At 42.9% G+C, this 24,078-nt stretch overlaps 1 protein-coding gene and 1 non-coding gene across 4 annotated transcripts in view; one reads left to right on the forward strand and one right to left on the reverse strand.

Moving 5' to 3' along the window:
• The window catches only part of HADH (hydroxyacyl-CoA dehydrogenase), a 47,529-nt gene extending 31,360 nt beyond the window's left edge, over positions 1–16,169 (reverse strand). The window contains exon 1 of one of the 3 annotated variants that reach the window (XM_019927786.3): positions 15,917–16,169. In XM_019927786.3, the coding sequence (XP_019783345.1) occupies positions 15,917–16,048 (132 nt within the window). In that variant the 5' untranslated portion in view covers positions 16,049–16,169. The remainder of the gene's footprint in view (positions 1–15,916) is intronic. The other 2 variants (XM_019927785.3, XM_004314702.4) reach the window with 2 other exon arrangements.
• On the forward strand, positions 5,429–5,562 carry LOC117312486 (small nucleolar RNA SNORA43). Its single transcript, XR_004526814.1, has one exon. It is a non-coding gene; the product is annotated as a small nucleolar RNA SNORA43 (small nucleolar RNA).
• Positions 16,170–24,078: the final 7,909 nt, after the last annotated feature.

Consider the following 24,078-nt stretch of genomic DNA (forward strand, 5'->3'; position numbering starts at 1 on the left):
AAGTCAGCTGTGTCACGTGGATCTTTGTCTAATGATCTCTGCTCTTGGATCTGAATCCCTTGATAGCAGACACTGATCTGGTCCCTGTGTCCCCTAGCACTCATCACTTGCACACGGTGGTTGTCCGATAAATAACTGCTCAATACCAGGTGCCTAGAGCACAGTGACCTGAGCCCGTGCTCTCCTCCGGCCACACACTTCTCCCTTACGCTGCTTCATGGCTCCACGACCCTGCCCTTAGGTTCCCTCCACCAGAAAGCACCTCTGCCTCACTGTTGCCTGGGGGACTCCAACTCGTCCTTCATGATCCAAGAGAGGCCCTCTCTCCTTTAATGAAAGCTCTCCCAACCTCTAGCAGAGGTGGTCACTCCTTTGTGCCTCTACTGATTTACAGATACAGCAGGTCTTTCCTGCAGGACTCCAAATACAGAAAGAAAATAGAGTGCGGAGCTGGTGAGAGCCACCAGCTACCAATGGCCACTCAGTTATGTAACGGTAGCCAGAACCCCAGGATGTGAATACAACAGAGGAATCAAAAACAAATGGTCATAAAACAAATGGTCATAAACAATTTCATGTTGTAAAAATCTCACAAATTTCACAATGAAGGTCATAAACCAATGAGTATGTAGGAGAAATTCCAGATGTGAAAGATAAATTAGACATGAAAAAGCTGACCAACACCAACTCCTGATGATGACTCAAAATAATACCTAGAGACCTTTTCAAAAGAGCTGCTGTATCATCCACTTCTTCAGAGTCTGAAGTAGCTGTTACCACAAATCCCAACATAGGGTGGTTCTGGCACACTCCTAACTGCAATCCAACCAAAATTTCCAGTAAATATAAATTTCATATACATATATGTGGTGTAATGTATACATATGCCTTTTTATAACATGTACTTTTTTAATGTTCCTTTTCCCTCACCCTAAGAAGATATATCTTATATGTAATGTTATATCTTAAGTGTCTAAAAGCCATATCTTAAGGTATTTAAACCACTAAAACTTTCATCTGTATCAGGTGACATCCCAGATATGATAAGCAGGCGATCTGTGCCTTTATGACAATTAACTGTTCATACTTGTGCTCCTTCCTCTGGACAGTGAGCAATTCAAGAGCAGCAGCCACATGTTACCTTCAACTGCCCCAGTGCCTGGCACAAAGGGACACAATATTCATGAAAAGAAGGCATGAATAATAGCTGTATTTTTTAAAAGCGTCAATTTGTAAATTATCTTAGGAATAAGTTCTCAAGAAATCATGACTGGTTTTGCTACTAGAAACTCTTTATAACAAATTTTACAAACCAAGTTATTTTAGAATTATGAAAAATCACACTCTTAGTTTGAAAAGGATAGGAAGAAAAAAAGAGTTAATAACTGGAGCCTTTAGTCAATTACCAAGTGAAAAAAATGCCACAAAAATGCCTGGTATTTTGTGAGCAGTCCAACCGTTTTCTGGCACTGGTGGAGATGCCAGGCAAAAGGGGAACTGGAGGGCAACCGCCGTGTAATATGACCACCTCTGTAATTTCAAAACTGGATTTATGCTTAATTTCCTCCAGCATGTCAATGTGTCCTGTACCATTTATCAAAGGGGCTGTGGGCACACACAGCCCCTTTGACGGACAGGATGTGTCCGTCCATCCTGTGAGGGACACGTGCGTGAGCCAGGTCAAGGATGACCACAGACATGTGACATAGGTTCATCTTCAGGTTTCTCTTCAACGTATGTTTCTTCTCTATCATAGAAGGGAGAAAGTGAGGCACCTTAATTTCTCAACTACTGCAAGGTCAGAGATTGGCAAAAGTATTTACTGTTCAGCTTTATTAGCTACAGATGATCAAGATCCTCAATTTTTAGAGCAGGAAGATCAGTGTGGTGGCTTTCACACTTTTTAGCCATGAAATCCTTCCTCCTAAGAATGTATACAGAAGAACAATACATAAAGCATGGGTCAAGGAAGAGGGCTTTGGGAACCACCAAGGAGATTCACTGAACTCCTAACCCTAAAGTCTGTCAGAGCATAGTGTAAAAACCTCTGATCTATTCACATCTGTTAGGATGGCTATTATTAAAAAAACAAAAACAAAAACAAAACCATAAAATAAGTGTTAGCAAGGATATGGAGAAATTGGAACCCTTCCACACTGCTGACGGGTAAAACAGTACAGCCACTGTAGAATACGGTATGGCAGTTCCTCAAAAAATTAAAAATAATTACCATATTATCCAGCAATTCCACTTCTGGGTATATACCCAAAAGAACTGAAGCAAGACTGTAACACAGTTACAACTGTAACACAGTTGCAGACCATGTTCATAGAAGCATTATTCACAATAACCAAAAGGTGGAAGCAGCCCAAGTGTCCATCAATGGATGAATGGAAAAACAAAAGGTAGTGTGGACATGCAATGGAATATGATGCCATTAAAAATATTCCAATGCAATATTATTCCCTAAAAAGGAAAGAAATTCTGACACATGCTACAACACAAATGAACCTTTAAGATTTTTAGGTGAAATAAGGCAGTCACAAAAGGACAAATACTGTAGGATTCCTCCTATAGGTAGTATCTAGAACACAGTCAAATTCAGAGACCGAAAAGTAAAGCAATGGCTGCCGGGGGCTGGGGGAAGGGGAGATGGGGAGTTATTACTTAACAGGCATGCACTTAAATGCCACTGAACTGTACATTTTTAAATGGTCAAAATGATGTCTTACTTTATGTATTTTTTACCACACACACACAAAACCTTTAATCCAACACAACACCTTCATTTTACTGAGAAAGAAACATTAACTAAAGCAAAAAAATTATTCACCTAAGATCACATACAGGCACTAAAGTGTTCTATCCAAAACATAATTCTGTAAAAGGCACTTCTGTCTACATTACTAACTCCATTAAACTTTTCAGTGGCTCCCATGACCACAGAATAAAAGTTCTTACACATGGCATGCAAGGCCCTCCAGGAAAGTGACCCACCTCCTCTCCAGACATGCTGTTCACCGTCGCCTGAGACTCTAACACCACCACAAGGCTCGTAGTTGCCCACACCTGCTACTACTGCCTCTCACCTCCAGGACTTTGTACTGCCCATGCCTCCTCCCCAACTTCCCCTTATTAACTAAGCCTGAGTATCACTTCCAGATACTAAGCATCCCCACCCCAAGATCCTCTTCGTCCCAGGCACAGCATCTGTGTTCCAGTAATACCCCTGCATACCCTTACCATCCACCCACCATGGTGTGTGATGATCACCCGTTTAAGTGCTGTCTCCCCGACTCCTGGATTCTGACTAAATGTCATTCTATCTTTGTCGGCTGAATAGACCCTGCATGGCTGGGGTGGGCCCTCAGGAAATGTTGACTGAATAAATACATCTGCTGGGAAAAGCCAAGATGAGATTAGGTCTCCTGAAGGTCCAAGGCTCTCTTCATAGGGTTGCTTAGGGCCTCCCCTCATAATGTGAAAATAACTATACTGGAGTTCCAGTTCAAGACAGTACAGTAGGAAGATCCTGAACTCACGTCCTCCCATAGACACGCTGAGTCTACAACTACATATGGAACAATTTCCTCTTTAAAAAAACCTAAAGAGGGGCTGAGTGATGACTACACGTCAGGCAAAAGAGAAGAAAACCACAAGGTAGGTAGGAGAGGCTGGGATACAATCTCATCATAAACCCCATGTAGGGAGGGACCTTGGAACCTGGAGCTTCTCCCTGAAGAGCAAGGGGCTTGCACCCACATCAGGCATCCCAACTTTTGGGTCATACACTTGAGATGACCCTCCAAAATTTCTGGCTTTGAAAACCAACAAGGTTCATGTCCCAAGACCCACAAGACTCTAGCAATCTGAGAAGCCACTCTTAAAAGGCTCACGTGCTCGGGTTCACACACCCCAGGGCCCAGCTCAGAGGCAGCTGATCACACCAGACTTAAAATAAAGGAAGCTGACCTGCTTATATTAAAGCGTCAGCCTGAAGGGCAGGCATCTAATTTCACACACACATCTAGAAGCCGGCTGTAACACTCTCCAGGTATGGAGACCGGTAGGCACCACCTCTGCGCTCTCCCTGTGCCATTCTCCAGAGCACCAGTGTCTCCTGGTGGGAAACTTCTGCACGTGTCTGGTGCCCCAATTTTTGCGGCCGCTGCTAAGCAGTGCCTCTTGATTGCCTGCCTCTGGAGGCTAGGTGAGTTTGCGTTCCTGGCCCCGTAGGACTGTAATAATTAGTGTCACCCAGAAAGGAGCTCATACCCATCTGGCACCCCACTTTTTGCTACTGCTGCCAGGGGACACCTCTACATCGCCTGGCTCTGGTGGTCAGTGGGGTTTATGTTTGTGGTTCCCACAGGACTGTAACCAACAGAGAAAGTTCTTAAAGGGCTACCAGAAAAGAGCTTATACACTCATCCGGTGCCCTAATTTCTGTGGCTGCCACTCAGGGAACACTTCCAGATCACCTGGCTCTGGTGGCCAGAGGGGCTTAATGCCTAAGGTTCCAAGGACTGTATGTATCTAATTACTTCTAAAAGCTGATGCCTGAGGGCCTGGCTTCCAGGTGGCCTGAATCTAGATGCTGAGATTCTTCCCTTTGGGACATTAACAGGACTTGGCACATCCTCAACTACTAAGAGCTGTTAAAAACATAACAGCGTACTTGGATAAGCACAGAGGTTGGAGACAACCAGGAGCTGAGGCAGGGATGAACAACAGGGTTCACCTTCTACATGAGGTCACTCCTTCAGGGCTGGGAGACGTGATTGTTCCTTCTACCGTTTAGAGTCAAGCAAACTGAAGAAACAGAGGATTATGTTCCAAATGAAAGAACAAGATAAAACCACAGGAAAAAACCGTAACAAAGCAGAGACAAGTAATGTACCTGATAGAGTGCAAAGTAGTGGTCATAAAGATGTTCACCAAATTGAGCAGGAGAATAGATGAACACAGGGAGAACTTCAACAAAGACATGGAAAATAAAGAAAGTACCAAACAGAAGTCACAGAGCTAAAGAATACAATAACTGAACTGAAAAAAAAGCTATAGAGGTTAAACAGCAGAACAGATAGAGCAGAAGAATGAGTCAACTAGAAGACAAAGCATAAAACTCAACCAATCAGAGCAGCACAAAGAGAATGAAAAAAAGTGAAGATAGCTTAAGAGACTTATTGTACAACATCAAGTATACTAACATTCACGTTACTGTGTCCTAGAAGGAGAAGAGAGGGAGAAAGGAGAAAACTTATTCCAAGAAATAATGGCAGAAAAATTCCCTAACCTGGGGAAAAGAAACAGACATCCAGATCCAGTAAGGCCAAAGAGTTTCAAATAAGAAGAACCCAAGAGACCCACACCAAGACACATTATAATTAAAATGTCAAAAGTGAAAGACAAGGAGAGCTGCCCTGCAGATGCCGGACTTGCTGGCACCACGGGTGCGGCTGCCCTGCTGCACCTGTGACGCTGGGGCAGAGAGGAAGCGGCTACTTCTACGCTCAGTGCTCAGAAGAGTGGGCGCTTAGGATGCTTTGTAGCCAGACACCACCAAAAGCTGCGTGAGAAAGCACCTTGTTTCCACGTGCACTTGCAGTGGGAGCTGTGCACAGGCCCTTGAACACTTTGATATTCTTTTTCTTTATAAAATAAGGCTCGTCGCGAGAATTAAATGAGATATGTGTACAACCACATGGCAAGCTTTGGGCACAATGGGATTGACCAGGAGAGGGTCTCCTTATTGGAAATGATTGTTCTGTTGGTCTGTCTGGCGAGGACTTTTTAGGAATCCTTGGGCAAGTGTGACATGCATCCCTGGCTGAGGGCCGCTGAGCTGGTATCAAGGCCCTGTAGGGTCTCCAGGCCCTGTTCAGAGCAGGGTCCTAGGTGGGGGCGAGGGGGGCCCAGAGCCACCTGGTCCACAAGCACTCGTGCTCTGAGGACCCTGAGACGTGTCACTCTGGAAGGAAGGCCAGAGGTTCGCTCCTGGCATTTGTCCTGTTGATGAGGCAGAAGTGGGGCCCCTGTGTGGAGCCCCTCGATGGGCCAAATGTAACCCTATAAAATGATCATCCAAACCAGGGGCGTCCTGGTCTCCTTGCGGGTGGAGAGTGCATTTTGCTATTTCCCGAAATGTTTAAGTTGGAGGGCTGAACAAAAGCTGTAGGTCAGTGGCTCTCGACTAGGGGCAGTTTGTCCCCCTCCCAGGGCACATGGCAATGTGCAGGGCAGGAAAGGGGTAGCGGTGCTGCTGGCATCTAGTTGGTGGGGGCCAGGGCTGTAACTACATGTCCTGTGGTGCCCAGGACAGCTCCATAGTAAAGCTACAGGGTCCCAAATGCTGATAGGGCCAAGGCTGACAAAACCTGCTATAGAAAATATGGTTTGGGGGTGATTCACGGATTGGATTCCATTTCTCAGGTCCGTGGGCCCAGCTCGGTCCTGTGCAGCTGGTCAGTGGAATAGATCTGCAGGTGTGGCTCTTGCTCTAGGACTGGCTTCAGGACAGATCCTGCTGATGAGGCCAGGACACCATCCTCAGTTCTGCAGGACAGTGCACCGGAGTGGAGCCGGGGGGTGTGTGCCTGACTCACAGCACGGAGTCCACGCACACCCAGTCTGCCGGCAAGGGCAGTGGAGAGCCAGGGAAGTCATGGCCTTGGGAATGTCTTCTGATGAAAAAGAACCTGCAGGCTTATCAAATAACTTTTGTGTGGAACGTTGGTGTGTTGAAAAGCAGTTCTGTGTGCTTTCCCCCTTGGTGTGGATCAGCAGTGCTGAGGCAGCAGGCGTGATACAGAAGTGTGAGCAGAGACGGTCTGGAATCCCCAAACTCCAGGGAAACTAAAGGTGACAGCAAGCCAGTGAAGAGGACAGGAGTTGGGGCCAGTGGTGGTGGTGGCAGCCCAGCAGGCACCCCTCGTCTCAGGGCCCTAATCCTGGCTCCAGCCGGGTGGTCAGGGGAACTGCAAGGTCTTCTGGGCGAGCAGAGCCCACAGTCCTGAGCTGTTCTTCGCTGTGTTTGGGTCATCTCCCCACAACCAAGGGGGAGAAATCTAGATGAGGTTTAAGAATTAATGCTTTAAGAATGTGGATCTCATAGTTAAAACCTTGGAACACGTGTTTTCAGCACAAGGTGCTAAAGTGAAAGAAGGATTTAACACCTTTTCAAGGAGGGTGTCTCCATCCATAGTGGGCAGAACTAGAGAATAAATGGGTGTTGAATAAAAAAAAAAAAAAGACAAGGAGAAAATATTAAAAGCATCAAGAGAAAAACAACTTGCTACACACAAGGGAACCCCCAGTAAGACCAACAGCAGAATCTCTGTATGTTAGAAGGGAGTGGCACAATACATTCAGAGTGCTGAAAGAAAAAAACTTCCAACCAAGAATACTCTACCTGGCAAAGTTATTGCTCAGAGTGAAAGAGTTCATCACTACTAAACCAGCCTTACAAGAAATGTTAAAGGGACTTTAAGCTGAAAAGAAAGGGCACTAATTAGTAACAAGAACACATATGAAAGAATAAATCTCACTGGAAAGGTAAATATATAGTAAAGGTAGATTAATCATTTATAAAGCTAGCATGAATATTAAAAGACAAAAGTCGTAAAAGTAACTATGATTATAATAATTAGTTAAGGGATATACAAGATAAAAAGGTGTAAAATGTGACATCAAAAACATTAAATGGCAGGAGGGTATTAATGTTGAGCTTTAGAATGGGATCAAATTTAAGTCGTTATTAAATTAAAATAGACTGTACAAGTTGCTGTATGTAAGCCTCATGGTAACCACAAAGAAAATTAAAAGTCAATGCAGGGAACTGAAGATATCTGAAATATGAATATAAGAATTCATAATCAGAATCTATAAACATTTCCTAAAAATCCATTAGGAAAAAAAAGGACAACATGAGAGCTAAACAGGAATGAAATTTAATAGCATATTACACAAGAATATATCTATATGGCCAATAAACATGTGAAAAGAGGTTCACCTCACTAGTATCGTAAGCAGGGAATTCTAATAAAAATACAATGAAATGTCACTACACCCACCAGAATGACTAAACTTGAAAGGAACAATATAATCCTATAGAGCAAAGAGAATCTTCATACCCTGAAGGCAAAACTGTAAACTGGTATAACCACTTTGGAAAAATGTTTGGCATTATCTACTGAAGTCAAATATATTCATATCTTGTAATCCAGCAAGACTGTAATTGAAACTGAAATTGTGATTTCACCCAAGAGATATGTCCACACATGTATGTCAAAAGACAGGACCATGACTCTTCACAGCAACAGTGCTGTGCCGGTTAATTCCAGCAGGTCTAGAATTAGCCTGAGTTGTTTTGCTGAAGTTCCTGCACCACAATGACCCCTGGTCAAGGCATGAAACCTACTGATTTATAGTGTTGCTTTGTAAACTGAAGTCTAAAGTTTTGGGGTGGTTTGTACCAGCTTATCAGCATTGTTTGTTGATAAGAGTGATATTGATGATTCACACCTGATTTGATTTTAATTAATTATTGAATTTTCTCTTACTTAGAAAAGAATTTCATGTGTCTTGTTTGCAAGGAAATCAATCACACTCATTCTTCTCAAATTATTCAGTGATAAATTATCCCTAGCTTTCTGAGGAGATGGTAGTGGAAGAGTGGATCACAAAAATAAAGAGGTCTTTTTCCCTCCTCCCATAGACATGTTATTTTTTCAATAAATAAGGAGGACTCTCCCTGGCACTTTAATCTGAGTGCCAATAATCTGAATCAACCCACTGAGAACTCCTGTTTTATGTGATAGTGACCTACACTGTAAGACCTTGAGGACAAGCAGTCTGCAATGGAAAAAATTTTATTTGAAGGCTATGTCCTCAGCTCTATGACTTCTCTAGCCTTGGTGGAAAGCAGGCTTAGCCAGAGAGAAATATTTTTGGACAAGGGTGCTCAGAGCTGTAAAAATAGGTCCAGTGAACAGCACACTTGTCAAAGCCCCTGAGTACTCCAGCCACAGGGCCAAGGAAGCATGCCAAGCAGAAGCTTGCTGGATTTTTCTATTTTTGCAAACATACCACCAGATTTGAAGCCCCTTCTCTGAAGTGTAATTTGAGTGGAGAATTTCTGAGAATTACATCAACTGGTCCAGTGAGATGTTCCATGTGCCCCTACACTACAGGAGGGCTGCATTTCATCAACATTACATTCTCTCTGAAAAACGGCAAAGTTGTATGTACCATCTGCCAAACGCAAATTCTGACTTCTCGATCCTCAGAGTAAGTGTTTGGCCCAGAATAAGTACACGGAGTCGCTGCTCCCCATGAGGCTGCTGCGCCCCGGAGGCTGCTGTGCCTTTGCATCTAGGCCTGCCCTTGGTTCTCATGATTTGATCCAGGGAGGAAAAAAGTCATAAATCAGTTGCATCTCTCAGAGCTGGCAAGTCAGGGTTTATGACTGTCTCTGTGCAATGCCGTGAACTCTGCCATCAACACAAGCTATCTTCACAAACTTCAACAATCAGAAAAAGGCATTCCATTGAGGCTTTCGACCACCACCACAGATAGGTGGTTTGTACTTAAAACAGTTAAGTTCATTGGCTGGCCTCTTTTTTTAACTGAGATTTTTATATTTTAAATAGCATTTCTAAAAAGCCAAGGAAATGTGCCTCAATTTTTAAGTGAGCCTGTTAAATACACAATTTTTTTTTAAATTCAGTAAGCATCTGGGTTTGGTAATGTAGAGAAAATAAATTCTCTCCCTGGACCCTCCACTCCCATCTCCCACAAATTCTGGAAAGGAGATGGGATAACTGGACATGTCAGTGGCATCAACCAACTCTTAGTTATACTTAAGAATCTCTGAAAGATGTTGCCAGGATGCACACTTTCTGAGTAGAGGAGAGAGCTGCAATTCCAAACTGCTCTCTCGGAAGATTAATATGGCAATGGTTATTAGGATGAGTGTTTCTTTCCTATTAGATTCTGCTGAAATGAACCAATTAAGATGTTTCCTCAACAATTCAGGTATCAACGCCTGGTCTAGGAATTACAAAGTAAAGAACAGAGGAAACAGTTTTCCTCGGAGGAAAGCCTCAGAGCCTTCTGCTGTATGGTGGACACTCTGACAGAAACCCTGTCTTTGGAGTGCATGAAGTGGCTAGAAGATCAACAATGGCAATCACAGAGGGAGGAAACTCTTTGGGAAAGCTGGAGAGAACAAAGAAGTTTTGCCAGGTGAATTTGAGTCTATTATGGGCAGAAAGATAGTACCAGAGCATGGAGATGACTAGCAGGTGACTCTAACTTTGAATCTAGAGCTGAAGAGAGGTCAAGCTGATAACTGCTGATTCCAGACACCCACAAAAAATCCCCTTGCCCATGGAAGCCATACTTCTCCCCACAAGACAGCAGAGGCTAAAGGTGCAGGTAGAACTGTGGTCACTGCAGCCACAGGGATCTCCAGCAAGCAGAAGAGTAGTTGAGAGACCCGAGTTCCAGGCCCTGCTCTGCCTCTGACCCTTGACCCCAAGTGCCATCTCTGCAGGGATGAATATCATAATGGTCACATGAAATGACAGAGACATTAAAGTGCTTGGAACAGAAAAAAAATGTCACATCTGTAGAGTGTTTTTTAAGTGTCAGGCTCTGTTGCAAATGCTTTATGACTATGAACTTACTGTAATACCCAAATACAAGTGAACAAAGCACTAAGATTATCTCTCTCAACAGCCCACACAATTAGTCTTAAAATCTTTAGAACTGTTTGAACTCTCCATAGCTCCCTATCATATCTTCAAAGACAGTTAAGAGAATCTAAAATAAGAGAAGTCATCACCAGATTACAGCTGACGGAGCTACATAAAGGCAGCTAACATTTACTGAACAGTTACCATTGAAAACACTAGTACAGTCTAAGCACTTAGCTCATAGAACTCTCAGAACACTAAGTATTATTTCGTAGATAAGGGAAGAAGCAGAGAGGGGTTAAGAGACTCGCCCAAGATTCCACAGCCAGGAGAGGAAGGGCTGGGATCCAAACTCCAGCAGGCACCTTATAGCCTGCTCACTTTCAGGCATTAGACCACCACTGAGCGGAAACTATCACATAGTCAGCATAACCTAGAGGGAGATAGAGAACAGAAAGCAGCAGCATTATCTTCCTGTGGTCCCAGGAGAGCTAGGCAGTGAGGTATGTGCCTAAGGCAGATATGGGGAGAAGAGAGAAGGAGGAGGAAAGGAAATGAGAAACTCAAGAAAGGGGCAGATAACAGTGAGGCGGATCTAGGAAACGGCAGAGAAAACCCAAAACCTGACTGAGGTACCGTTTCTGCTCTACAATATCCAAACATATTCTACGGCATTCATTTTTCTGCCCGTCAGCCCTACCTCTTCTACAGCATCTACAGCCACACCCCAAGTCCAAAGACTAACATGCTGACAGAAGCTGATTTTACTGTCCTAGTACATCATGGATATCAGAGAACAGCCCAATAAAGAAATGAGCAACAACACAGTAAATGAGGGAAGAACTTCACAACAAACACACACCCCGTACCCTTGAGGACAAAGTTAACACCTGGGAATAAAACTATTCCCTCCATGGGACTTCCCTGGTGGCGCAGTGGTTAAGAATCCACCTGCCAATGCAGGGGACACGGGTTCAAGCCCTGGTCCGTGAAGGTCCCACATGCCGTGGAGCAGCTAAGCCCGTGCACCATAACTACTGAGCCTGTGCTCTAGAGCCCGCGTGCCACACTACTGAAGCCCACATGCCTAGAGCCTGTGCTCGTCAACAAGAGAAGCCCCTGCTTCCTGCAACTAGAGAAAGCCTGCGCATAGCAATGAAGACCCAACACAGCCAAAAATAAAAGAAACAAAACAAAACACAACTATTCCCTCCATAAAGAACTCTGAGTCAAAATGAGAGCTTACAGCCACGTGACTGTGCCAACCTCCTGTGCTCCTAAAACTTCTCCTAGGCCACTGCACTGTTTTCAAACAAACTTCAACAGAGGCATACTCACTGTAGCGACAGAAAAGAATAAAGCTAAACAACACAAAGCAACTCTGATCATTCTTCTACTCAGCATCAGAAAGTTCAGAGTTGGGGGCAGGAAAAAGGAGATGGGCAAACAAATGCAGAGGCTGGGGAGAAGACTTCCTATCCACTTGAGTCCTCACCAAGCATCGCAGAGTACTACAAATGTCAGGGAAACGTGTACTTGTAGTTTAGAATACCCCTCCCCTTGTTTTAATAGCCTAAGGAGCTCTCCCCAGAAAAAAGGTGCACTTTTTGCTCTTTAAGAAGAACAAATAAAAAAGCTTTCGGTGTGAACTCAGCTCCAACCTCCTTCTAGATGCAAACTCTCATTTCCTCAAAGAAGTATAGTGCACTAAAAGGAAGGTTGTTACCAGAGAGCCAAGAAATCCAGCCCCTAAAATGCCATTCCCAGAAAGCCCACTGGCTTCTCACTAGTAAATTAACAAAAGCTATAAGCTCTCTGGGCTCCTCATATGAAAAAAAGGCAATGCAAGAAGCAAAGCTCTGACTCATTCTATAAATTGAAGAGATGCACAGCTAATAACTTCTTCCTTTTTTCCCTTCTTTACAAAGCAAAAACCAACCTGTCCCCCACTCAAGGGTCAATTACTGCTGGAAGCTTCTTTGCTGGCCTAAGTATCCAGCTGAAGATAAACTGGCAATCAGACCCAAGTCAGAATAATGGGCAAACACACACAACAAGTTAACCTTACTTAAATATTAACCACAGTTTTTGTTTTTTGTTTTTTTAATTTAAAACAAGCAAAAGTAATGACAGGCAAAGTAGATACTCTTAGAGAATACAAATATACAAATGGCCTGTGCTCTGATCAACTACGTATAATTAAACACAAACCTCACTCGTCTTAAATTGCTTAATTGCTTGAGAAATGTGTCAGGCTCCCACAAAATCTACTCAGTTTTTTTTTTATCCTACTCAGCATGAACTGGAACATATGGCAAAAATGATACATTTTTTTAAAATATTAAAAATGTAAACAGAACTACACCTTGATTAAAATTAAAACTACTTCATGGGACTTCCCTGGTGGTGCAGTGGTTACGAATCTGCCTTCCAATGCAGGGGACGCGGGTCTGATCCCTGGTCAGGGAACTAGATCCCACATGCATGCCACAACTAAGGAGCCCGTGAGCTGCAACTAAGGAACCTGCTGGCTGCAACTAAGGAGTACATGTACCACAACTAAGGAGCCCGTGAGCCACAACTAAGGAGTCAGCCTGCAGCAACTAAGACCTGGTGCCACCCCCAATTTTTTTTTTTTAATTAAAAAAAAACCCTACTTCAGAAAGAGTTCTGGAGAGTGAAGCTAAGTGTGAATTAGTAGCATAAACTTAGATGTTACTTTGTGCTTGTGTTTTTAAGGCTTTACTGAGGAGGATAAAAAGTGCCTTCCCTCTTTTCAGAGGTCCCTGAACAAACTGCAGTCAACAACTGGCATTTGCCTTCAAGATTAAGCAAGATGGAACAGAATCACAACCAGTGCTCTCCATCTTAACATCACAGGCCTACCATAGCAGCAAGGATCAGAGATGGGCGTGGCATGAGGGGACAATGACAAAAGGACAAGGATAAAACCATGATGGTAATAACCCTGAAGGCAGCTAACATTCTGTGAGCCCTTACTAGATGCCACTGTGCTGAGTGCTTGACGTGTGCTACTTCATTCAATCCTCTCCATACTCCCAGGAGGCTAGTCCTACCTCAGAGATTAGTAAAGCAAGGCACAGAAGTAACTTTTCCATGTTAGCACAGAGCCAGCATAGACCATCCCAATTCCCCACAGTGAACTGGATCCAATCTACAGTCAAACCACACCAACTAATAGCTGTGGCACTAAATAAGCAAAACAGATTTACCCTGTGACAAAAGCTGTAGGTCAAGGAGCATGAAGAATGAGGCAGTACTGCCTCGAACAGCATGCTGCAGGATAGAGTGCAAAAATGGATCAGCTAAACAGCCGAAACCAACCAACTGGCTGAAAGTGGCACACAGAGATATAATGCAGGAAAGTGCGGTTCCCCTCCACAGGATTAAAGCTGTCACCTACAGCGGCTGAGGCTCTTTTAAACCTTGTTATGTAAGGACAGAACTACCGTTCCCTAGGACTGTCCACTATTTAAATCTTTGGTCCTTATCAACTTCTTGAATGACAATTCCATTATATTTCCAATGTGTGGGGTAAACAGCTTTCTTTTTTACCCCTTAGGTTTCAAAAGGCACGCCACCCTGGTCCAACTACTCAAGGATTTGATCCACAAGTCTGAATGCCCATCATTGTCAATCTCCTCCCTCCTTCCTCAGATGAAAGCTCCAACACCATACCCATAATTTTAGGTGTTACGTGTGTGCCTTTTTGTGCAACATAACACTTTTTGGGCCAGTAGTGGATACAGTACTCCAAGAACTGAGCAACCTGAATTTGTACAAAAGTTGAAGTGACGCTTTCTACTTAGTCTCTTCCACTGATGTCTTCAAGGGACCACCAACAATAGTTTCTGGACCCATTTCCTATATTGTTATTGGGGGCTTAAGGCCCTAATATCTTGTCACTAAGATGTTGTTTATATGATTTTAAACAAATACATTATTTTATACCTGCCCACAACAAATCTCACTCTCACAGCATAGGGAGATTTGGGTGGAGCAGGGAGATACAAATGCACTCAACCTAAACTTTCTTTTAAGTATCATGTAGTATAATAAACTTTCATGTTAAAAGGACCTACTCCTCCCATCTCACGTATAATAAAGATTAATGGGACACCATAACCCAGCAGCCAGGGCATGTACACAATAAAAAGGGCAATATATGTCCAAAAACATGATCTGAGAAGAAACGGGAGTCAGAAGGATAAAACATTAATGAAATACAGATTTTAGAAGAAAACACAATCAAATTAATATGTTGCAAAAAACCTGCAGTCTGGGAAGTTTTAAGATATATAATAATAAGAAAAGATTTTTCTACAAAGCAAGCATAGAAGCATAGACTTGGCTGGAAACAGACACTACAAAAATTAAACTCCTTCATGATAGCCACTGAACTTGAGTTCTCCCCTAAGAAAAATTAGATAAATGCCTCTCCCGTCCAACAGTACAAGTAACAAAGGGCCGACATGCTAAGCATATAATCAGCTAGGCTATGAAAATCACGGTTCCCCAATACGAGTTGGAATATAAACGCTAAAACCCAATCAGTAAAAACACAAGGATCACAGTACCTAGGTAACAGCTGCACAACTGACCCTGAATGACAGCTTAGTTGGAACCGCGCGGAGTCCTGAAGATGCACACTGAGATTAGCGACTCCTTCAGAGCCCTCAACCGCTCTGCCTCCCCCTCCCACTCTACCCAGCGCCAGAGGGCACTAGGTCAAAGACTTCTTGCGCAGCACTTGGTGGAGTCCCAGCGCCTCACAAGCGCCGATTAGGTAACGTTACCAAATGCTGCAAAAGTGCTGACTATTATTCTTCTTTGTAACTCAGCAAGCACACACTGGGAGAGGAGAAAAGACCATTTAGAGAGCAGAAAACTGCTCTGACAACGGCTGCAGAATTATAAAAAAACTAATAAAATTAAAACTGATCGCAGTGCGGGTCTCTGGAAGCCAACCGCCGTAAACTGAGGCTCGGCCCAAGAACACTAGATCTTTGGGGGACTGCAGACTAACAGGCCCAGACATTTCAACTGCACGGGGGAGGGTCGGGGTGGGAATTCCGCGGGGCTCGCGTGAACGCTGGCCTCCGGGCCTGACAACTCCCGCCGGGTCGCGGCCCGCCAGCGCTTTCCTGTCAGGGTGGGGCAGCAAAGCGAGTAGGGAGCGCTGCCCGAGGACTGCCCACCTGGGCGATGCCGGCGCCCATCAGCCCGCCGCCGATGACCGTCACATGCTTGACGAGGATTTTCTTCGCTGAGGCCGCGGCGGTGGACGAGGAGGACATGGAACGCACGAACTGCCTGGTTACGAAAGCCATGGTGCAGACGGCGAAAGCGGCGACAGCGACAAGACCTGGCGGAGAACACCCCCTCACGCAACACCTAAGAGCGAGCAGACCTCTGGAGGCGGAAGCCCAAGAGCCCCGCGGCCCGCGCGCCCTGGGCGACGCCGTGACGCATTCGACGGAGGGGGCGGAGCCTCGAGGCCCGCTTCCCCCATTGGCGGAGGCCGCAGGGACGGCGTTCGAACGTCCGAGCGCGGCGTCCAAGCTCACGTGGACTGGGGCGGGCCGCCGCCCTCCTCTGCAGAGCAGGTCTACCCGGGCTGTCGACGCAGCTGGTCGTGTGCTGTTGAGTGGTTAGCGTTCTGGTACCGGACCCAGTGCAAGCCTTTCCTCGCAAAAGCCACGGGCCCCTTGTAAGGGGAAGTCCGTGGTGTTGCCTTGTTAACTTCTCCCTTTTGATCCTTGTGCATAACTCGGCGCCGAATAAATACGTGTTATTTGGCTGTAGTGATGAGGAAGCTCAAAATGAGCACCTTCCGTACGTGTCACCATAAACCAAGTCTAGGGATTATTTTAACCCGCTGCATATTGTTCCTGCTAAAAACGGAAGGAAACAAACTGCTCACACCCAAAGCAAATGTCTAGTGACCCGTGAGTTCTAATGCAAAAATCAGGCCCACTAAGGGAAAGAGAAATTTAACCTTTAATTGCCCATTTCGACTCTACATGTTTATTAATGCAGGGAACATGTGGACAGTTTAAAGTCAAAGAGGAACCTTTGTGGAGTAACCGGTAATAATAGAAAGGCCAATCTTCTCCCTCGTGTAAATAATTTCTAGTTACTGTACCTTAGTAATATAGAATTTTTATTAATTTATTTATTTTTAAATATGTAATAAGGACCCACAGACTCACCATCCAAAGTCTGCCTCCTCCTATTGCAGGTAACTTACATAGTGAATCCTGTGTTCACCGTTGCTTTGCTTACCTCTCATTTTTATTTCTAATTCTGTAAAAGTGTGGGAGAAGTGCTGGTGTTGAGCACTCCTTAAGGCTTGGGACGTTTCTAAGGAGATCGTTACTGGCTGAAGACACTGTCACATCCAAATAATTAAAGTCCATTAAGTGCTAGAATGTACCAAATGCAAAAACCAATAGGACTAGAATTGGAATAGGAAGATTACACGGAGAACCTAGTAACTTGAACAAATGAGTCAATTTATGAAGAAAAGAGGCTTCTAGGCACAGGAAGCAGCACATGCAAAGGTAGAAACGTAAAAAAAATATTGCCACAGGAAAAGGGTGAGGAATTAGGTATTGTTAGAGGTGAAGCTAGGACAGTAGATTAGGAAGATGCACAGATGATTCTTTCGGTGGATTTTAACTTTTCATTCTCATTTACAAGTTGTGTTTAATGCAAGGCCAAACATTCTGATTATAGTGTCGTCACAATATGTATTTTTTTAATGTGTATAATGTAAAACATAATGCCTGAGTATTTGCTATGTTTTCAGATCTCTGATTTGTTTTCCTCAGAACAGAAAGAATAACCACTGCAGTATCTTTTAGCAGTTCTCAGATCTGAGGCCATCTGTATTATGTAAAGGTGTGATGTGAAGAAAGGAGCAATGAAGTGAGAGTCAGGAGTCCTGTCTGTCACTGGTTTGCAGTATAATGGTCTGCAGACAACCTCCCTGGGCTCCAGGGTCCTTGTCTTTCAAAAGAAAGGGCTGGGAAGGGTAAGCTGGGACGAAGTGATAGAGTGGCATGGACATATATACATTACCAAATGTAAAATAGATAGCTAGTGGCAAGCAGCCGCATAGCACAGGGAGATCACCTCGGTGCTTTGTGTCCACCTAGAGGGGTGGGATAGGGAGGATGGGAGGGAGGGAGACGCCAAGAGGGAGGAGATGTGGGGATACATGTACATGCATAGCTGATTCACTTTGTTATACAGCAGAAACTAACACACCATTGTAAAGCAATTATACTCCAATAAAGATGTTAAAAAAAAAAAAAAGAAAAGGGCTGGACAGGTATCTTTCCAGCTGTTTCATACTGAGAGTCTAACCCTCATTTACACTCTTCTGAACCAGGAAGGCCACCCCGGCCTCTATTCCTGCCCAGTCCTGATCAGATGACAGTTACAATAGAATCATTCTTCTTTTGCCAGAACTGCAAGTCTTTTCCCAAGTGTGGCCTTGAACTTTCAGGCACCCAATAATAATTTCTGTGGTCCCCGACTTGCACCTTCACCCTGTTCTTGGGGAGGTGCTTCGTTTCTCTCTGCAGGAGTGGTGCACTGGGAAGCGTGACACTGGTCACTGACCAACTCAAAAACAGCAAAGGGTACCCCTTTTTTACAGGTAAGGAAACAGGCCCAGAGAAGTCCAGAAACTTAGCCAAGGTCACACAGCTAATGAATAGCACAGGCAGAATTCAAACTCAGGACAGTCTGTTTTCAGGGCTCATGTTCTTGGCCACTATGCTGTTTTGCCTCTCTTTATAGCAACCCTAAGGTTACCACTGCTATCTTCTTCTAAAGGTGAAGAAACTGAGGCTCTGAGCGATTAAGTCATTTATTAAATGTAACTCACCCAATAACTGACCAAGCTCAGATTTGAATCCATTCTGACCTCAAGGCTCCCATTCCTTTCATAATTTCATACTCTTTAGAAAGTGCTGCTGTTGCTAGAGGGGAAAAAAAATTGGGGAGTGGTCTCCAGTAAACATACATGTCTAGATTTGGAGCTTTAACTGTCCTACTAAGGTTATCATTAAGGTTAAGCAGATTAATGTATTTAGACATTCCTACCAATAAGCCCCAGAACTGTTAAGTTTCACACAGTGAGTCCCAATATTTACACCTGAAGACTTTATAGAACCATGTGTTTTATTCCTTCCTGATTTCTAGCATGTGGACTCATGCTTCTCAAACACAAACATCCATTTATAATCGTCTACTGATCACCTCTATTTGGAAATCCCTCAGCTACTTCAAATGTAACTTATCAAAATTTGAACCTATTACTTCTCACTTCCCACAATACCTTTCACCTCCTCTTGCATTCATTGTCAGTTCACGATGACACACAACCAAGGGCATTTTCCTTCCCCCTCACCACCATATCCCCATTCACTCGATCAGATGTGATTGATGCCACCTTAGGAGCATACAGGCTTCCTCCCTCATTTCCCCCTCTTATCTCTATCCCTATTTATCAGCATTTTATCCAAGCCCTTGTCTCCTTTGTAGAGACTGAGCCCATTCCTGAAGTGCCTTACTGTAACTAATGTCTCTTTGACCCAGTTCATACTTCACATTCTTCTCAGACTGATTTCTCAAGTTATAAACTGGGTCACTGCACTCTCCTTTTAAAAATTTTATTCACAGGATAAAGACCAAACTTCTAAGTCCTGGTGCCAACACTTTAAACTCACCTATTTCCTTCTACTCCTTCTCAAGTACCTTAAATCCTAGCCACAAAGAACCAAGTTGATTTCCTAACTTATAAATTAGAAATCATCTTTTATAAAGATCCTAGTATCTATAAATTAGTTGAAGGCTAAAATATATTTTGACTAATTCTCAGACATTTTCAGAGCCAGGTATTTATCTATTATTTTTTTATTGAAGTATAGCTGATTTACAGTGTTAATTACTGCTATACAGTGAAGTGATTCAGTTATACATATATATATATATATATACACACACACACACACACACACATTCTTTTTTTAAATATTCTTTTCCATGATGGTTTATCATGGAATATTAAATATAGTTCTCTGGGCTATACAGTAGGACCTTGTTTATGCATTCCATATATAATAGCTGACATCTGCTAACCCCAACCTCCCACTCCATCCCTCCCCCAACCCCCTCCCCCTTGACAACCACCAGTCTGTTGTCTATGTCCATGATTCTTTTTCTGTTTCATAGATAGGTTCATTTGTGCCATATTTTAGATTCCACATATAAGTGATATCATATGGTATTTGTCTTTCTCTTTCTGACTTACTTCATTTAGTATGATAATCTCTAGTTGCATCCATGTTGCTGCAAATGAATTATTTCGTTCTTTTTATGGCTGAGTAGTATTCCACTGTATATATGTACCACATCTTCTTTATCCATTCATCTGTCAATGGACATTTAGGTTGTCTCCATGTCTTACAGAGCCAGGTATTTAAAGAAAGCTGATAGTGATTCCTTGTTTTAGTTTTCAAAGTAAAATCATTGATTTTGGAAATAGCAAGTTCTTCATTGCTCTATGTGAGCAAGAAACATCACTCTAGATGCTGGAAAAATCAGGGGTGACTAGAATGTATTCTTTGCCATTCAAGGGCTCATAAAGTAGTAGGAGAAATAAACATGGAACAAAATGTTGTGCTTTCCAGAAGGGAATGCAAGGGGCTGTGGGAGGTGGGTAGTGAGGGGGGGTTGGGGGAAGCAACGGGAAGACTAGCATTTAGTGAATGCTTAATTTGCCAGGCTCTGTGCTAAGCATGTAATACGTAACTCCTCAACCATTCCCATCAGTCTGATGTCACTATTTTTATTCTCTTTTTGCATATGGGAAAACTGGAAGCTTAGAGAGGAAAATAACTTGCCTGAGGTGTGATAGGCGGGAAGAATAGAGGCAGGTCTTGAGCCCCAGTCTACCTGAGTGCAAAGTTGTTGCTCATAACCAGTGTCCTAACTTACTTCATCATGATGGATATATTACAGCAGAGTAGTGAGGATGATTAGAAGGTTTTCGGGCAGAGAAAATGTTTTGAGGACATTCCAGACAGAGAGAAAAATGTATATGTAGTCTGTGAAGGAACCGAGATTAGAGAGTGGTCTGGAAATACATTAACATAGGATAACAGAAGCACAGGGTACTTTTGGGTGAATGAAGGTGAGACTGCAAAGGTAGGCAGGGGCCAGATGAGGGTGGACCTTTTTATGAGAATCATGATCTCAATCATATTTAATTTTTTTCAATTTATTTAGAATTGCACATAGAAAAATTGTAAAAATAGTACAAAAGAACCCATATATCTCTTACCCATATTTACCTATTGCTAACATTTTATCACATTTGCTTTATCTTATCAATTGTCTAGATCTATTTATCTATAATAGATAAGGCAGATATTATATACATTATGAATAATCTGAACCATCTGAGAGTAAGTTACACAAATCATGGTCCTTTATAATATTTCTATGCATATTTCCTAGGAATAGGGTGATCCTGACATAACGATAGTAATCAACTTTAGTAAATTTAACATTGATACATTTCTATCCAACCGATTGCCTGTATTCCAATTTAGTTAACTGACCTAATAATGTCCTTTATAGTTTTTTTTTGCCTTCTAGTACCAAATCCAGTCTAGAGTCAGGTATGGCATTTAGTTGCCATCTCTCTCTCTCCCTTTTTTAAAACAACAGCTTTACTGAGGTTTTAGTTAATTTGTTTTTATTTTTGTCTTTAGGCAACAGCTTTTTCATGAACATTAGTTTGTGTACAAGGAAACCATAGGAAGGACTTAAATATCCTTGGAAGATACCTTTCAAAACTGCAATAATTGACAATTCACTACATGCCTTTGCATACCAGGTGGGAAGAGGGTTGCTAAACAAGCTCAGATTGACAAAAAGTAATACAATGAGGACAAATGCTGCCGAGCAGAGTATGATGGGAGAAAAGAGTTTTCACTGGTGGAATTTCCCTCTTTAGTGTCATGTTTCAGAATCAGAAATGCCAAATTGGTAGATTCCTTGTGGAAAATTTTCTTTTAAATGAGGCACAACCTAAAGAAAGAAAACTCTGAGTCGTAAACCTGACTAAGAAGGAACTATAAGATATAGGTCATTTAGTAGCATTCTTATCAGTTGTTCCATTAGTAATTTAATTGTAAACATGTTTGAGAAAAATAGCTTAACCATGTTCTTCTGGTCTGTTTGATTTGACATTCTGAAATATTTTCTTAGGCTATTTTGTCAATGTATTTGTACTCCTTGTCAATATTTCTTTGAAATGTAACTACGACTAGAGATTAGCCATCCTTGCAAGTCATATTCTACGTTATGAATACGTTCATGTGATATGTCTAATATTTGCTTCACAATAAATCAGTGCAGAATGGGGCTAGTGGGAAGTGGGATAATGTAGATGAAACAAGACTTGCCCATAACTTCTGTATGTGTTTCAAAATGTCCATAACTTTTTTATGCTTAGAAAATATCAAACGTTTCAGAGACACATACAGATGTATTATTTTTACTTTTTAGACCTTTTGGGATTAACTTGGATTAATTTGGGAAATTCATCCTTTTGGGATTAACTTGGAAAAAGAAGTTAATTGGAGAAAAGATGTTACTTTAGTTTTCTAAGTAATTAACCAACTGTCCTAGCACTTTTTAGAATATATTATTCCTGCTCTTTCATAATGTGATGCCACTTTTATACACTAGAGGATATACTCTCTATTTTGTTTCATTGATTCATCTGAACATCCCAGTGTTACTACAAAACTGTTTAGTGATACATTACTTTAAAAGATAGTATCCAGGGCTACCCTGGTGACGCGGTGGTTGGGAGTCCGCCTGCCGATGCAGGGGACATGGGTTCGTGCCCCGGTCTGGGAGGATCCCACATGCTGCAGAGCGGCTGGGCCTGTGAGCCATGGCCGCTGGGCCTGCGCGTCCCGAGCCTGTGCTCTGCGGCGGGAGAGGCCACAACAGTGAGAGGCCCGCGTACCGCAAAAAAAAAAAAAAAAAAGAAAAAGAAAGATAGTATCCACCCAGAAATAAATCCTCATATATATGGTCAAACAATTTTCGACAAGAGTACCTAGACCATTCAATGGGAAAAAGACAGTCTTTTCAACAAATAGTGTTGGGAAAACTGTTATCCATATGCACAGAAGTAAAGTTAGACCCTTACCTTACACCATATACAAAAATTAATTCAAAATGGATCAGAGACCTACACATAAAAGCTAAGACTATAAAACTCTTAGAAGACAACAGGCAAAAAGCTTCATGACATTGGATTTGGCAATGATTTCTTGGATATGACACCAAAGACACAGGCAACAAAAGAAAAAATTAACAAATTGGACTTCATCAAAATTGAAAACTTGTGCAACAAAGGGCACCTCTGGCCAGAGGTGGAAGAACTGGTGGAAACTGAGGATTTAAATAAACAGGGTAACTGTAGATAGTGAGGAGGGCTCTGAAGGAAATAAGCTGGGTGATCAATCAGGGCATATTTTAGTCCATTTAGGCTGTTATAACAGAAATACCATAGACTGAGTATCTTACAGATAACAGAAGTTTACTTCTCACAGGTCTGGAGACTAGAAGTCCAAAATCAAGGCATCTGCAGATTCAGTGTCTGGTGAGAGCCTGCTTCCTGGTTCATGGATGGCTGTCTTTGCACTGCAGTCTCATATGGCAGAAGGGGGCAGGGAGCTCTCTGGGCTCTTACAAGGATCCTAATCCCATGCATGAGGGCTCCACTCTCATGACACAATCACTTCCCAAAGGTCCCACCTCCAAATACTATCACATCGGGATCAGGTTTCAGTTAATGAATTCTTGGGGCACACAAACTTTCAGTCTATAGCAGGGTGTTCTCAGGAAAGGCCACTTTAGATAGGGCTTTAGCAGAAGCCATCCCTCAGGAGGTGACCTCTGCACTGTGACCTCAGGAGGAAGACTGGGCCGTGGAAAAAGCCGGCAGTGGGCTCATCTATAGGAAAAATCCATAGGTTCGGGTATTTTAGAAAACTTCTTCCTGAGCTAAGGAGTGTAATAGAGACAAGCACTCGATATTTTGCCACAATGGGCTTATGTAGATTCATCCCTCTCTCAAATAATGCTGGACTTTGACGTGGGAAATAAGAAGCTTGGGCTGTGCTACAGTCCTGAGAGTAACTGTGCTCTGAGAGGATATTTTAAAACAATTATCCTCCTGTCTAGAGATCATCCTTATATTATATGTGGCCATCTCCCTCTTTTTGGAAGTCTATTCCCTCTTCCTTTTCTTAACTTGACA

The sequence above is a fragment of the Tursiops truncatus genome, chromosome 5 (genome assembly GCF_011762595.2).
Source record: "Tursiops truncatus isolate mTurTru1 chromosome 5, mTurTru1.mat.Y, whole genome shotgun sequence".
Taxonomy (NCBI): domain Eukaryota; kingdom Metazoa; phylum Chordata; class Mammalia; order Artiodactyla; family Delphinidae; genus Tursiops; species Tursiops truncatus.